This window comes from Epinephelus lanceolatus, chromosome 18 (genome assembly GCF_041903045.1).
Source record: "Epinephelus lanceolatus isolate andai-2023 chromosome 18, ASM4190304v1, whole genome shotgun sequence".
In the NCBI taxonomy this organism is placed as follows: domain Eukaryota; kingdom Metazoa; phylum Chordata; class Actinopteri; order Perciformes; family Serranidae; genus Epinephelus; species Epinephelus lanceolatus.
In genome coordinates this window covers 35,429,423-35,444,386 of record NC_135751.1, presented here as the reverse complement: position 1 = coordinate 35,444,386, position 14,964 = coordinate 35,429,423, and the positions used below count along the sequence as shown (strand labels likewise).

Below are 14,964 nucleotides of genomic sequence, written 5' to 3'. Positions count from 1 at the left end.
CGCCCTCTTTCTCTGCGCTATTGGCATAATTCTCACTGACTCATCCAGGACCCACAGTGTCGTACCATTTTTAACTGTCTTGGTATTTGATTTTTTGCTTACAACAGTGATTCCTGTAGAATTAATCATAGATGCCTGTCTCTTTGCCTAGTCTAGGATCTGTTTCTGTGGCTGCTAGGCTACAACTAAATAATGCAGTGTTTCCCCTATATGCAGTTAGCCGCTGCTAAATGATTAGCACCACTGCTATATAAAAATCTCATCATACACAGGTAACTTGCTATGTCTACTTTAAACAGCTAGAGTTGAGGACAAGTAAGAATTCTGAACTGAACACCTCCAGATAAGGGTGCTTCGATCAATCGTTAGTTGCCGATATTGATTTGAATTAGTTTGAGGGCCAGATGACACAAAACATGTCAGACAGTGTCTCTTAGGGCCACTAAAATAGCTTTACTGGTCTGGCAGTTCTGACAAACTGTAACTTGCACTGTTACATTCATGGTTTACTGCTAACTTGATGTCTAGCTCACCTGCCTGTCGTGTGTATGAACACATCATCTTCCTCCTCGCTCACCACACTAAGACACCACGCTGAATGCTTCTGTAGAGGCTGCGATACACTCTGCTGTTTTCTGACAGTGTTTACATTTAGCTTTGTTCGTCCCGTGTTGTGCCCACACGACCGACATGGCATCTTTATGCAGGGTATACTAACTCCTTCTGATCTGCATTTCTCCAGGATTTGACTCGTTATGTCTGTACGACTAGAAACACAGGGTTGATTAGGTGAGACTGGGGGATAATTGTGATTTGGTTTTGATGTCATTACTGGAAGCAAATTTTATGCAGGTAACTTGTATCTATGTTCTATTTGTTGACAGTCATCAATTGTTTTTACAAGCTATGTATGAGTCATGATATTGATTGAAACAAAAACCCAGGCACAAAATCCTAGGGGAAACACTGTAATGACACCTATTTATCTGTGAAAAAAATGCACTGTTGTTGGATAGTGCTGTTTATATGTGTGTGTGTGTGTGTGTGTGTGTGTGTGTGTGTGTGTGTGTACAGGCAGCCCCCAAACATGCGTCTGTTCCCCAGTGGTTCAGGTTTTGTTGCAGTATCAGAGGCTGTTATGGGTGGAGTCACGTCCTCCTGCCTGCTGGTAGCCACACAGGCTGCCACCGCTGCTGCCGCCCTGTGCAGGTATACACAAACGCACATTCTTGAGATGCGCAGACACACAGACACACAGAGACCCGCAGGTTTACAAGGTAGATATACTGATATAGGTGCTTTTTCAAGGACACTTGTAGGCTTAGCCTCTGGCAAACCCCATACCGTGAGTTGCAGTCATTGAGACACATACACACACAGACACTCTTGCTCACAAATTTGCGTTATAGCCTTGTTTTCACTAAGCAGCCCAATTCAGTTTTGTTCAGTTTGTTATACATATACTGTATATATAGTTGTAGATGGTACCAATAGAACCGTTCCATTCAGTCCTCTTTTTGTTACTCCTCTGTTGAGGTACCTAGCACACTGATCCGATAATAAAAGGTGGTGCTAGAAACATTGCAGTCCGTTGACTGGTCAAGAGAATTGCCACTCTTGCTTGACAAGAACTCAGTGCACAAACCCGATACTTATAAATATCCTGTTGATTGTGAGGGAGACTGTAAACACACCAGTCTTTTCTTTATGTTCTGAAAATGTTGGGGTGCCCCGATCGATAGATGATTAAGGTGCAGATGTTCCTCTGCATTGTCAGTAAAGAAATACAGTAATAGAGCAGGGATGATAGCAACAACCCCACCTACATGAGTACTGTCTGCGGTGGAAATGCAAAGCAGATCTAGGTACATACTGGTACGGGTAATGGTACGTACGTTACCTACTATATCAAAAGTGTTTGGTGGAAATGCAACTTGTGTCCCACTCTGTAACAGCCAGCTTCTTTCCATTACCATCCTCCTCCCTTCCAAGTTACCTAAAATAATCATACAGTGTTGTGTAAATTTTTTCTGTCCAGTGTTTGCTTTGTATAAACTGCTGCCACTCTCTGAATTATTCAGACTGAACCACCAGTCCATACCAGTCCAGTACGGGAAGATAGAGGAATTAATTGAGGCTATCACTAAGAGATTCTTTGAGCTGTCCCTACCCTCCCCTGCTCATCGTCGAAACACTGTGAGTTAGTTTTTCTTTATGTTTGATCCACAAATATAATATAGAGATGCTAAATTCAGGAACTGGTGGTGAAGAGAACTGTCAGACTGTGCAGTCTGTCTGAGTCGTTGTCTTATGGTGATTCTCCGGAGAATTTTTTTTTTCCCTGTCTTTGATGCTATCTAGCACATGTCACACAGTACATACAGTGTGTGATTGACATGTCCGATCCCTTGAAGGTCTTTTTCTGTTCTATTTTTCATAGCTGTCCCTCACTGCTGCCTCTGTTTCAGACAGGAATACTGATTCTTGACTGAAAGCTGGAGTGTCGCACCTGTAACAAGGACAGTGATGTTACTGTCAGCAAGAGATTTCTGGTTGGCATAGATTCATGTTTCAGTTGAGAGAATAAATGTATTTCACTTTAATCACTAGGGTTGGGTACCAAACTCTGTACTAAAGGTACTGAACAAATTACCTCGATACTAACATATACCGATTCACGTTAAATCCATCTGTGCCAGATGTTATCTGAGATCAATCAATCAATCAATCATTCATCACATGGATTGTACAATGTACAACTGTGAACTGGTGCGCTGTAATGTAGTCCTTTTTTTGTGTCTTCCTACATTGATGGCTGCCACTTTATAATTGTCCACGTTTCTGGATGGTTCTGATAATCCATGGTTTCTGGTTGTGAACAAGATGGCTGTATGGTTGCTTCTCCCGAACACATCACCGCTCTGTAGCCACCTCTGAACGGTGTACAGCAGTGATTCACAGCCGGAACGGGACAGCACCTCACAATCCCACTCCTTCTCTCACCAGAGGCCTCTGCTCTGTCAGATTGGCATATAGACGAAAAGCCTCCTGGCTGAATGGCACTGTCCAGGATTTTGTCAGTGAATCATTACAGTGAATATTACAGTTCCTGATATCCTGTTGGAACTGATGCAGCACAGAGGCCGTCCAGTTTATTTTCCACCACCTGTACAATGGCTTTAAGGATGCAAGTTCAGCTGATGCTCATTCTTCTCCATCTTTCCTCAATGTTTACTGGTTTTACATTTGAATAACTTGGCCTGGCTAGCTAGCAAAAGAATTCACAGACTGGTGAGTTGATTTTCACATCCCAATGAGTGATTTGCAGCCATGTTCAAAGCCAACCACAAAAAAGCACCACCAACACTTGCAAAAGAGACAGAAGAGACAAAATTAAGCACAAATTCAGCAGTGTTGATAGATGGGTGACTAGAAGCATCCCCCTCTACGTCATGATATGTGCATTTGGGTGAGAACGCTGAGTCAAAGTCGATAGGCAGAAGTGCTGGAAGAACCATGAAACCTGGAAGCCAGCCATGAAACTCCATTGCCGCCGTCAGAGCGGGTTCAACTTCATGCAGGAGGCAGAAGTGCTCCAAAACTGGGAACCCGGCCACAGAGCTCTGTGGCTGCTCCGTCAGCTTCCCAGTGAGCCATAACTTTCACTGCAGCACCTATTTTCTTTTCTATATTATTTTAGTAATGGCTAGTATCACTGCTAGATGAGCAGACACACACACACACACACACACACACATACACACACACACACACACACAGAAGCAGACAGACACAGAAGATTAGCTCTATGTGTGATGAGAAAAGAGCAGAGGAGCAGAATTGCGTTCAAGTCTGCAATGTCACCTCTGCAGCTTGTTCAACAATTACATTTTTGTTATTACAGAGAAAGTAAAGTACTGAGAAAATGTTCCGTTGGGTCCAAGTATCAGTTCAAATGTGAATGAAACTCAACCCTGTTAATCACAGTGTCTGTCTTTATGGAGAGATTTCATTGTTTTAATGATTCCCATAAGGAAGTCCGTTTGGTGCTATGATAAGATGATCATTTCCTTTTGGATGTAGTTTAAATTGGCTTGTCTTTTCCTCCACTCTTTTCTCATGTTCCGGTTTCCTTTATTTTTCCCATTTTTATCTCTGCTATCCCCCAGGGGAGTCTGAGGAGGTCAGACCCCAACAGCCAGGGTTCCAGGTCTGAAGGATTTCTGCTCCAGGCTCTGGTCTGTTTTCAGGCTGCCTGCAGGTCAGCACATTGTACGATCATGTTCAGGGAGTTTAATGGGATCACTGGGACAGTGAGAGTGAATAATCAGACTCACTAATGGACAAACGGAGTCATTGGTCTTAGGTTGTTGTTTGTTGTTTGATGATTAAATCTAAATTTAAATCCATCTCAACAAGTTCTTCCTTATGTCTTAAAGATTTTTTTTTTTCATATTAGTTTTTTAAAAAAAAATTAATGTGTTGTATTAAATCAAGTGTTAATCTGTGATATGCCAAATGTGAATGTTATTAATTATTAATGAAGCCATTGGAATTAATATTTTCAGCCCACCAGCAGAATGTTTCAGTTCAATTTTAGATGAGGGTATTAAGTGAAATCCTTCGTATGCACATGTACCAGTATTTCTTGACATTTTTATGTCATTTTTGTATGTATGTAAGTGGGGGTGTTTGTGTTTATGTATGTGTGTGTGTGTCCAAGGTTGACCGAGGACTGTGCATCAGAGCCTGTTTTGAAGGAGAACATGTTCACAGCTCCATTTAAACACAGCCATGCTCAGGACTCACTGGAGTCCCTGTATTATTGTCTGCTGCGCTGCTGCGACTCCGTCTGGATACCCACCGTCATTGTGAGAGCTGCAAGCACAAACACACACACACAGATGCACACATCCAATTCATTATCTTCTCATCTTAACCTTCTAACTCTGTCACAAACACTTGTAACCGAACACTTGAGAAAATACTCTTCTGACTTGTCACGTCTCTTTTCTGAGAAATTGATGACAATGATTACCTCGCTCTGTCTGGCTGTTTCTCTAAATAACTATTTTGATAAGCACAGCCACACACACACTGTCTCCATTAGTTTTGTGTACACATGGATATTTGAGCATATCGTACCTCTGCTGTAGTGCCAGTAATTGTTTTATTATGTTGGTTTTTCTAAAGTTGGTTCTATTCAGGCTAAAAATCAGACAAGAAGAAATGGTTCACAGTTTGTGTTTTGGTCATTCGTCTGTAATTTCCTCTGTGTATGTGTGTGTGTGTGTGTGTGTGTAGAGGATGTGTGAGCATGCACCCAATGCCCAGATCCTGCAGTACTTCTACTCCATCCTTTCCTTCCAGTTCACCCTGCTTCCGTCATTCATGCCTGTCTTTGCAAATAAGCTCGGTAAGTTGTGTAAAACTATAACCTCAAATCAGCAAATATTTTGTTTTGTTTTACTTTGTTTTATTTTATTTCAGTATTGTGCATTCTGTCTTCTAGTTTCATGGCAGTAAACTGCACTGTGTGTGTTCTCCCCTTAGCACTGGAACATTGACAAATGGGGTGTAGCAATCCTGATGTTGGTATCTTCATGAATATTCTGCCCAAAATGGCCAGCTTTGACTAGTGCAGTCGCAGACAAATCTCTTCTCCATTATCCGGAGGGCCGGGCTGTCAGTCCCTGTAATATTATAGTGATGACACAAGATGAAAATATTATGAACTGACTGTTGACTAGCTTCAAAGAAAATAATGTAAAGTTGGATGAAGTCATGAAATACAATGTTGATAACAGAAAAATAGAAGTTATTTCAGGATTATTACATTTATATAATAATATACATTTATTGATATGAAGTACATTAAAATTGGACAATGCAGGATTTTCCTAAAAACAACATACAGACTCATGCAAAAGTAATTCCTCATAATCATCACTTAAAGAAGTATTTCACTGTTGGAAAGATGTTCTTTTCATAAAACTGGGGTGTCTGTGCCGTAGAAAGACACAGTTACTTAGAAATTAGTGCTACATGAGCAAAGAGAGACAGCAATGCACTGCGCCGCACCGGACAAGTTAACATTAAAATATGTTTCTGAAAGAATTTGAGGTGAAAAATGGGCAATGCAGTAACAGAATCTAGGTTCATATTTTATCAGCACCACTCAGTTTTACTGTTTGATCGCTGATTGATTTCAGACTGAAAAACCGACATTTTCACAATACAGAAAATAGTAGGGTGTCCACTTTCTGTTCTCAAAATCTCATATTACTGCCAAACAGTGCTTTAAAATATGTTTCTGAAGACATCTTGGACAAGAAATGTGCCGTCCATTAACAACATCTTGGTTTATATTTGATCAGTATGGCCCACTTGTACAGTTTGATCAGAGTTTGCCAGAGAGAGGCAGGGGTGGCCCTTTCTCTCAATCCACTTTTTTACCCTTTGTGTCGGTAGTAGTGTTGGGCACACAAAAATGAGGAAGTACAATCTGCTGTTTGAGCAACAGCCCTAGAGCCAGCAAATGTCTGCAGGATTATGGGTTTTGTCAGGCAAATGAGCAGGTAGATCTGGCTGCTGGCAAGATGGAAGGATGTTTAAAGTAGTTCATTTACACGTGCTACCCACATTGTTATGATACAAAGCTGGGTGAAAATCAGCAAAGCATTTAAAAGTGTGAGACTCTGCCCTCTGCCTGTATTTTCTTATTCTTATTAAACTGTGTTCTGCACGTTCCTTGGCAAACCATACAGTTCTGTAGGCAGAACACATCGAAGAGGAAGATACGAAAATTGTGGACACACTGCTAAAAAAAACATATATAGCAAGGAGAAAGCAAACAAAAGCTGAGGTTGGCTTTCATTTATGCTGCTGATACCATTTACAGACAGTGAATCATTAAATTCTATGAGATTTGTTTTAAGGTCAGTCATTGATATTGTGGGAATATACAGGTCTTGAAATGATAAAGTTTGAGTTGATTTTGTTTTTATACAGTCCTTTTGAATAATGTTACAAATCTCCTGCTGCCCTCATGAAATATATTTGACATAATCAATGACGAGTTTTACATTTAGACTTGTTTTTTTTTTTCTGCACACAGAACTTGGTGAATGAAACGAGATAAGACTTTAAGGTGGACACGTTTCCATACTTTAAGATGATGGACCACGTGTTTCTCCTCAGATTTCTGACCTGAGCTGAAGGTTAATATTTGTTTGTCAGATGGGCGTCAGTGGTTAAATCAAAAAATCAAAGAAGCTCTGCGATGATATTTGTGATATTAGTAACTGAGCTGGCTTGTACAGGGACAGCCAGTGTCACTGGCAACATATAGCACCAGCCTATACAATGTAAAACTAGAGTGTCGAGCTCACATGGTGGGATTACAAAACCTAATACTAACCAAACATATTTCTAATAAGCTCACTGTTTTATTGCCATTTGCCAATTAAGTACCCTGCTTATAGTACATTTAGTCTAAAGCCCTAAATGTCTAACATAATTAAATAAGCACAAACAGAAGCAATTACACTATTAAGTTCAGTTACCAGCTAATCATGCAACGTGCAGTACACTTCATATTTCATTTCATTATCACATAACAGTTTCTGTCAGGAAGTGTTCACAAACCAAAATCAATATTTTATGCAGTTTATAGAAACAGCAGCAGTTGATTCTGCCCTCATCAAAGACAGGGCTAAACGCCTCAACATTTGCTTGATGGAATTTTATATCACTGTAGGGGAAAACTGAGCAATCTGTCCAAATCTGGCAGTCCACATGATGAGCCTCAATTATTGACAGGAAACGCGTTGCCTTGGGCGTCTAGACAAGCCAGTGTGGTGGCGTTAAAAAGAAAGTTAAGCTTTATATTTATGCTGCAAGCGGTTAACAAAGCAGAGCAGTTTTCTGCTGATATGGCTATACCTTGGCATAGATCCACCAGAGAGTGTTAGTAGCTTTATGAAATTGAAACTTCCCTCAAATAAGTAAGGGGTGCTCTCTCTCTCTCCCTCTCCTGCTGCACCATTTAAACAGCCAAGACATTAAGTACAGCTTCACGATATAGCTTTTCCCCCCATAGAATTAAAAGAGGACTGCTGTCCCATTACCTCCAACGTTGCCAAATGATGAGTTTTCTCTCCCTGATCCTTCAGAGTATTTTTAGAATATAGTGTCTGTGTGTAAGCTTGAAAACAAATGTGAGATTAAAATGTGAAGCAGGGTTCCCACAAGTCCTTGAAATCCTTTAAAGTTTGTGTATTTGAGGGAAAAAAATGAGGCCTTGAAAGGTTTAAAAATAGATATAAATAGATATGGGTCGTTGAAAGTGCTTGAATTCATATATTTTGGGCAAGAATCATAAATCTTAGTCTCTGTCACTCAGTTTACAGAACATATCATTTTGCTGTGCTGTGTTAGAGACGGCAAAAGACCACATATTCTGCAAACACTGCTACACAGCACAATTGAGAAGCGTTCACACAAGCCTCTTTTTTATGTCTCTGCGCTTGTCACAGCTGTGGTTGGAGGCTATGCGTTTTCTATTTGTCCGTACGTCTGTACATGCATACACTCGTATGTTCAGCCACTTCTTGGGAACATAATATCTCATGAACGCCGTGAGTGAATTTATTCAAATTTGGCACAAATGTCCATTTGGACTCAGTGATGAACTTATTAGATTTTGATGGTCATAGGTAAAAGATCAAGGTCAGTTTGACCTTGCATCTGTCTCATTCTAATGAACTGATTATCTCAAGAACACATTAAGGGAATTTATATAACGTTTGGCACAAAGGTCCACTTGGACTCAACAATCAATTAAATTCGATTTTGGTGGTCATTGGTCAAAGGTCAAGGTCACCCTGACCTCATCGGTCTCATTCTTGTGAACTGTGAACGTGATCTCTTTAGAACACCTTGCATGAATTTCTTCTAATTTGGCACAAATGTCCACTTGGATTCAACAATGAACTGGTTAGAATTTGGTGGTCAAGGTTACTGTGACCTTGTGTGTGTCTTATTCTATTGAATGTGATATCTCAAGAATGCTTTGAGGGAAATTTTTCAAATTTGGCACAAATCTCCACTTGGACTCAGGATGAACTAATTAGATTTTAGTGGTCAAAGGTCAAGGTCACCATGACCTTGCACCCGTCTTGTTATTGTGAACATGATAACTCAAGAACATCTTGAGGGAATGTCTTCAGATTTGGCACAATTGTCCCCTTGGACTCAGTGATAAACTGGTTAGAATTTGGTGGTCAAAGGTCAAGGTTACTGTGTCCTTGTCCTTGTGTATGTCTTATTATCATGAATGTGATATCTAGAGAATGCCTTGAAATTTTTTGTTTTTTCAAATTTGGCACAAACCTCCACTTGGACTAAATGATGAACTAATTAGATATTAGTGGTCATTGGTCAAAGGTCAAGGTCACTGCGACCTCATCTGTCTCATTCTTGTGAACATGATATCTTAAGAACACCTTAAGGGAGTGCCTTCAAAATTTTGCGCAATCATCCACTTAGACTCAACGATGAAGTGGTGAGAATTTGGTGGTCAAAGGTCAAGGTTACTGTGCCCTTGTGTAATGATGTAATATCTCAATACCAGCAAGTTTTGCAGAATCGTCCACTTGCACTCCAGCTGAACTGATCTGAATTTGATGGTCGCAAGTCAAAGGTGAAGGTCACTATGACCTCATGTTTTTATCCATAACTCAAAATTAATTCTTTTATTATGACAAAACTTCACACAATTTTCTAATAGGATAAAATGATGAAGTGATGACATCATATATCCAAATTGTCAAAGGTCAACTTAACTGTAACATCATAATGTTTTTCAAAAACACTTTATATCTCAGGAACAGAGGGGTAGTGATTCAGACAAATACTGAATTAGTGACACTAATCTTGGGTGTCCACCTTGGCACTGGGTTTATTGTATAGATCTTATGTGCTGCTGGGGGGGAAGGTGTGTGTGAAGCATCCATGTTTTCACAGACAGGAAGTGCAACTTGACTGGTTTGCGGGGGCATACAGTACAACAGCAAGGCAGTAATTGCAGTTTCTGAGAGAAAGGCTTTGAGCTTCTGTTAAGCCTTAGTGTTGTACCAGTGTTTAACCATGATCTGTGTCTCAAACTGTGCTATGTGGGTCCTTGAATTTGTGGGAATTGGGCCTGGAAAGTCTGTGAAATGTCATTGAATTTGATATTTTAAGAAAGTGTGGGAACCCTGAAGAAGGTTTAGGGATTGTGGACTCAGACTGAATTATGATTTCTGGCACAATGATGACAGGCTTCTCTCTTCATTGTAACTTTTGTTTTAAAAAGTGTTATATAAATAATATTTTTATCACCATCTTTCTCTTCTTCCTCATCTCTCACTGTTTCATCCATCCTTTATTCCGCTCTTCACCTCCTCTTCCCTGCAGCGTCCTCGGGTTTCTACAGGCTGGCTCTGGAACACAAAGGGCTCCTCTGTGCGGGGAACAGGTACAGTGTAACAGGATAACCTGAGGACACACACATACACATATATACACGGCAATAAACAAAGCACTGCTGTCTACAAAGTGTAGCTGTGTGTGTATCTGTGTGTTAAACCGCGGTGGCTCAGAAAGTTGAGTTCTTATTATCATTCCCTGTCGGAGCACATTGAACAATGAGACAGATAATTCGACTGAGGCATCTGTCATTTCTGAGTCACTCTGTCTACTTTTTTTCCAATAAGCGAGTCGTCTCAGCAGTGTGTCGTCTCAGAGCAACAGATCTGCAGCTTCAAAGACTGCTGTGTGTGTATTTAGAATCAGTATGTGTAAGCATATGTGCTTTTGTGAGTGGAAGTGTGTGTGTGTGTGTGTGTGTGTGTGTGTGTGTTGGTGTGGTCATAAACGTGGTTGACTCAGTAGGCTTTAGGCCCCCCTGCTCTGAGCTGTAATGAAACTGAACCATGCCGTGCTTGTGTTTCATATTTGAAAGGACTTAGTCAAGGCACATCCTGTCCTATGTTTCCGTTCCCTCTTGACTGTTTTGACCGTGCTTTGTGGAGGATTTGTGCTGTGTTCGTCTCAGATGCCCTTCAACTTTCTTTGTTTCCTGCTGTCTTTCTGTCTTTTCTATATATTCATGTGCATTTTCTCTGACTCTGTATGTCTCCTTCTTACCGATTCTTCCAGGCATCCAAACCTGAATACAGCTTGCTGTGGTTTTCTACAGAAACTCAGTGTGTGTCTGCTCTCCCAGTCAGACCCTCCTTCTGGCTTCTGCCAGTATGGTATGCAAATACACACACACACACACACACACACACACACACACAGACACTTGCACTACTCACAGAGCTACATGTCACACCAGTAAAACCCTGTTGTTCCTGTCAGTTTCCGAGCAATGATGTCAGTTGAAGTGTTGAACTGAACTGTTGCTACTGATTCTACGGTTTGCTTGTCATGTCTAAAGATGGTCAGGTCTGGTTAGTTGTAAGTTGCCCAAATCATTTCTTTTCAACAGCTAAAATATACCGTGAGTGAGCCAATTTCACCATGACTTTAATTGTCCGCTGAAAAGTGCCTATCTTGATCCCTATGAGACTTTTGTCTAATCATTTGTCAGTGATGATTTTCTCTTTGATAATGAATGAATGAATGGATTTTTTTTTATTGTGGCATGCAAGCAGTTATGCCCAGCCCACATGGGCTTACAAGACACCATAAATTCAGAGTAAGCCAGGATCAGAGTCCAGCAAACATACATTTGGACAGCATTAAAAGGAAAAAAGATGGAACAAAGCAGCAGAACTATCATATATAATCAGACCAAGTTTGTGGATCACTGACAGTCATATAATGTGTAAAACTGAAAAAAAGAACTCAAATTCTAATTAAACAGACTTTCCTGCCTGTCTTCTAGGCTTTTGCAAGAACATTGGCAAACTTAAACACATCAACATTAATCAGCTTTTCCAACTTTTAGTCATCTGAGCACCAGAAAATGTCAAGATTTAGACGAGCTGTTTCCTAGAATATATGCTCTATTAAGTCAGAATAGTTTGTACAATATAAAAGAAAATGGGACTCACTTTCCACTTCACCCAAAACACACAGCTCACATATTCTGTTTTGATATTTAAACTTTAGGTCTGGTGATATGTACAGTTGTGTAATGAAACATATATATAATGTTCCAGTGTCGGATGTTCATATTAAACACAGCCAAAGTTCCAGGTAATGAGTTAAACGTACATTTAGCTACATGCTAACATCAGAAAATATGTAATCTTGGCCGCCAATATTGTTAATTTCACCTCGATTTCAGATCGTATTCCTACTGGAAGACGTCCAGTTGTGTTTAGAAGCATTTAGTGGGGGCGTTGGTGGATTAGTGGTTAAAACAGGTGCCCTGTCTGCAAAGCCTCAGTCCTTGTTGCAGCGGCCACAGGTTTGCTGCAGGTCATTCCCTGTCTCTCCCCTTTTCACACTACACTGTTCTATTATTAAAGGCACAAAAAATAATCTTTAAAAAAAAAAAGAAGCATTTCGTGGTGATTTTTCACAGCAGAAAGAGCAGCCATACTCCGTCACTATTTTTTTCTCTGAGTATGTTGACAGTGCAAAGATGCCAAGATGCGGAAGACCCAGAAACGCTGACCAATCAGAGCAGACTGGGTTTTTTGGCACGGAGGCTTAAAGAAACACACTTAGGGTGCTTTCACACCTGCTTTGTTTGGTTTTGTTCAATCAAACTCAAATTCGTTTGCCCTCTAAGTGCAGTTTGTTTGGGCAGGTGTGACCACATCAATCACATGCACCAAAACAACCGGACCGAGACCTTCTTGAAAAGGTGGTCTCGGTTGGGTTACAAACAAACTTAGGTTCCTAGTTTCTGACCTCGATCCGAACCAACTGCAGTCTAATGACACAATGGGCCTCATTCACTAATATCTGCGCAGAAATGTTCTTACTCAAAAATAAGTACTTGCGCAAAATCACTGTCGGATTCATGACACATGCGTACCGGCCAATTTTGTTCTCACCACCGTGCGTATGTTAGTAAATCAGAACCATTCTAAATTGACAGGCGCGTGTCCGCGATCTGCAATCAGCATACTACCACGCCCCCATTTCTCCATATAAGGAAACCGCTTGCCTAGAGTTGATTCATGAATGAAGGAAGCGGTTACGCGAGGAGAGAAGTAGTAAATTTCACAGTTTGTTAGAAGCGATGGCGCCGGGTCTTACAGGAATGCCATGGGTCATTGTAAGATTGTGGAGGACACAGCATGCCAAGATGATCTTGCACACCTTCTCAGGGGTATAAAGTAGTTTGCCACCGGCCGTATCTGATCCAAACACATCCAACCGCCCTTAAGCACGGCAAAAGTGCGCTCTACGGCGCGTGTGTGGGCATGTATGTTATTATAGCGCACCTCTTGAGGGGTTTTAGGGTTTGCGTATGGTGTCATCAGCCATGTTTTAAGGCCATATGCCCGGTCACCCAAGCAATATAACATTTTAACATTAACGGAATAGAGACTTACTGAAAATACTAACTTAAAACAATTGAAATAAAAGATTAGAACAAAAGATGCTCACCAACAAGCCATCCACTTCTCACAGCCCCTGCCTCCAAACGCATTCCCACTGTGCTGTTTTGCAAAATAAATGAGTCGTGGTTGCCTCCTGGCCAGCGGGCCACAGCCTTAAGGATATGGCAGTCGGCATTACAGATCACCTGCGCGCTGATGGAGTGATAGTTTTTCTGTTCATGTTATTGTTAATATTTTAATTGTCACAATGATGAGGGTGAACGTGTGTCAATTTCATGGTAATTTAATCCATTTGGCCAATATATTAGTAAATTAATTATTTTAAAAAATGTTAATTAAATCTCTTTTTCATGAATGTGGTTTTATAGACTCTGCATGTACTTAAAAGGTATGTTTGCATTTTCTAAGTCAGTTTGGCCTTCCTCATTTGTGCGTACGCATGGTCTGAGGCAGTTCTAAATTTGTTCGCAGAGTAAGAACAAATTCGGGTAAGAAAATATTGATGAATCCCGGATTTGTGCGTCAAACGATCGTACGCACAGTTTAAGCACAGATTTGTGCGTACGCACTGTTTGTGAATGAGGCCCATTGTTTGGGTTAAACATGAGCATGTTACAGTCCTAGTGGATTTTTAACGTGCACCCCCTCCTGTACTGCCTTAATATGCACATTCAGCACATCCAATGCATCAAAACATTGTTTTCTAGTTGGAGCCGCGCCTCGTTTTCAAACTGTATGGTTTGACTAAAATGAACAATGACAGCAATATAGTCCACGATGAGCAGCGCTAAAATCAACCTGCGTAGTTGTCCCTCCATTGTGACATTAGAAAGTGTCACATTTATCTTGCAAGTGTACTCTTCTTCAACATTTGCTTTACTTCCTGGATTTTTCCCACATGGAAATTCTGACCAATCAAGAGCAGCTTTCTCACACAAGGCATTTGATCTGGTCCGTTTGTAAATGCTGCTGTGAGAACACGAACCAACTCTAGGCAATTATACAACTTTGTGACAAAATTAGTCCCTGATTCAGACCAAAGCAAGACAACTATAGTTCTGAAAGCATCCTAAGACTGCGTTTCAGACAGAGGGTGATTAAGCTATATCAGGGAAACAGTATGGGAAAGATTAAGTGTCTTTTGAATGCCAAAGGATTTAAACAGGTTGTAGCTGAAACCCAAAATACAAATACAGTATAAACCTGAAAATGAGCATGATAGGTTCCCTTTAATGAATCTAACAAACTTGCAATTACCACATTGCATGCTCTCTCTCTCTCTCTCTTACCTGCACATGCTCACCCCGTCTCCCTCCGTTTTCACTTTACTGTGTTGACTTTAAACATCAATAACTTTAACCAGGAATCTCATCCCTAATAGAGATGCCTTTTC

At 40.6% G+C, this 14,964-nt stretch overlaps 1 protein-coding gene across 1 annotated transcript in view; it reads left to right on the top strand.

Annotated features, from left to right (window-relative positions):
• Positions 1-14,964, top strand: part of mei1 (meiotic double-stranded break formation protein 1) — a 102,790-nt gene that overhangs the window by 29,121 nt on the left and 58,705 nt on the right. The window contains 7 exon segments of the mRNA XM_078161465.1: positions 1,075-1,209; positions 2,082-2,196; positions 4,170-4,261; positions 4,724-4,871; positions 5,305-5,416; positions 10,459-10,519; positions 11,203-11,300. Of these exon segments, the coding sequence (XP_078017591.1) occupies positions 1,075-1,209; positions 2,082-2,196; positions 4,170-4,261; positions 4,724-4,871; positions 5,305-5,416; positions 10,459-10,519; positions 11,203-11,300 (761 nt within the window).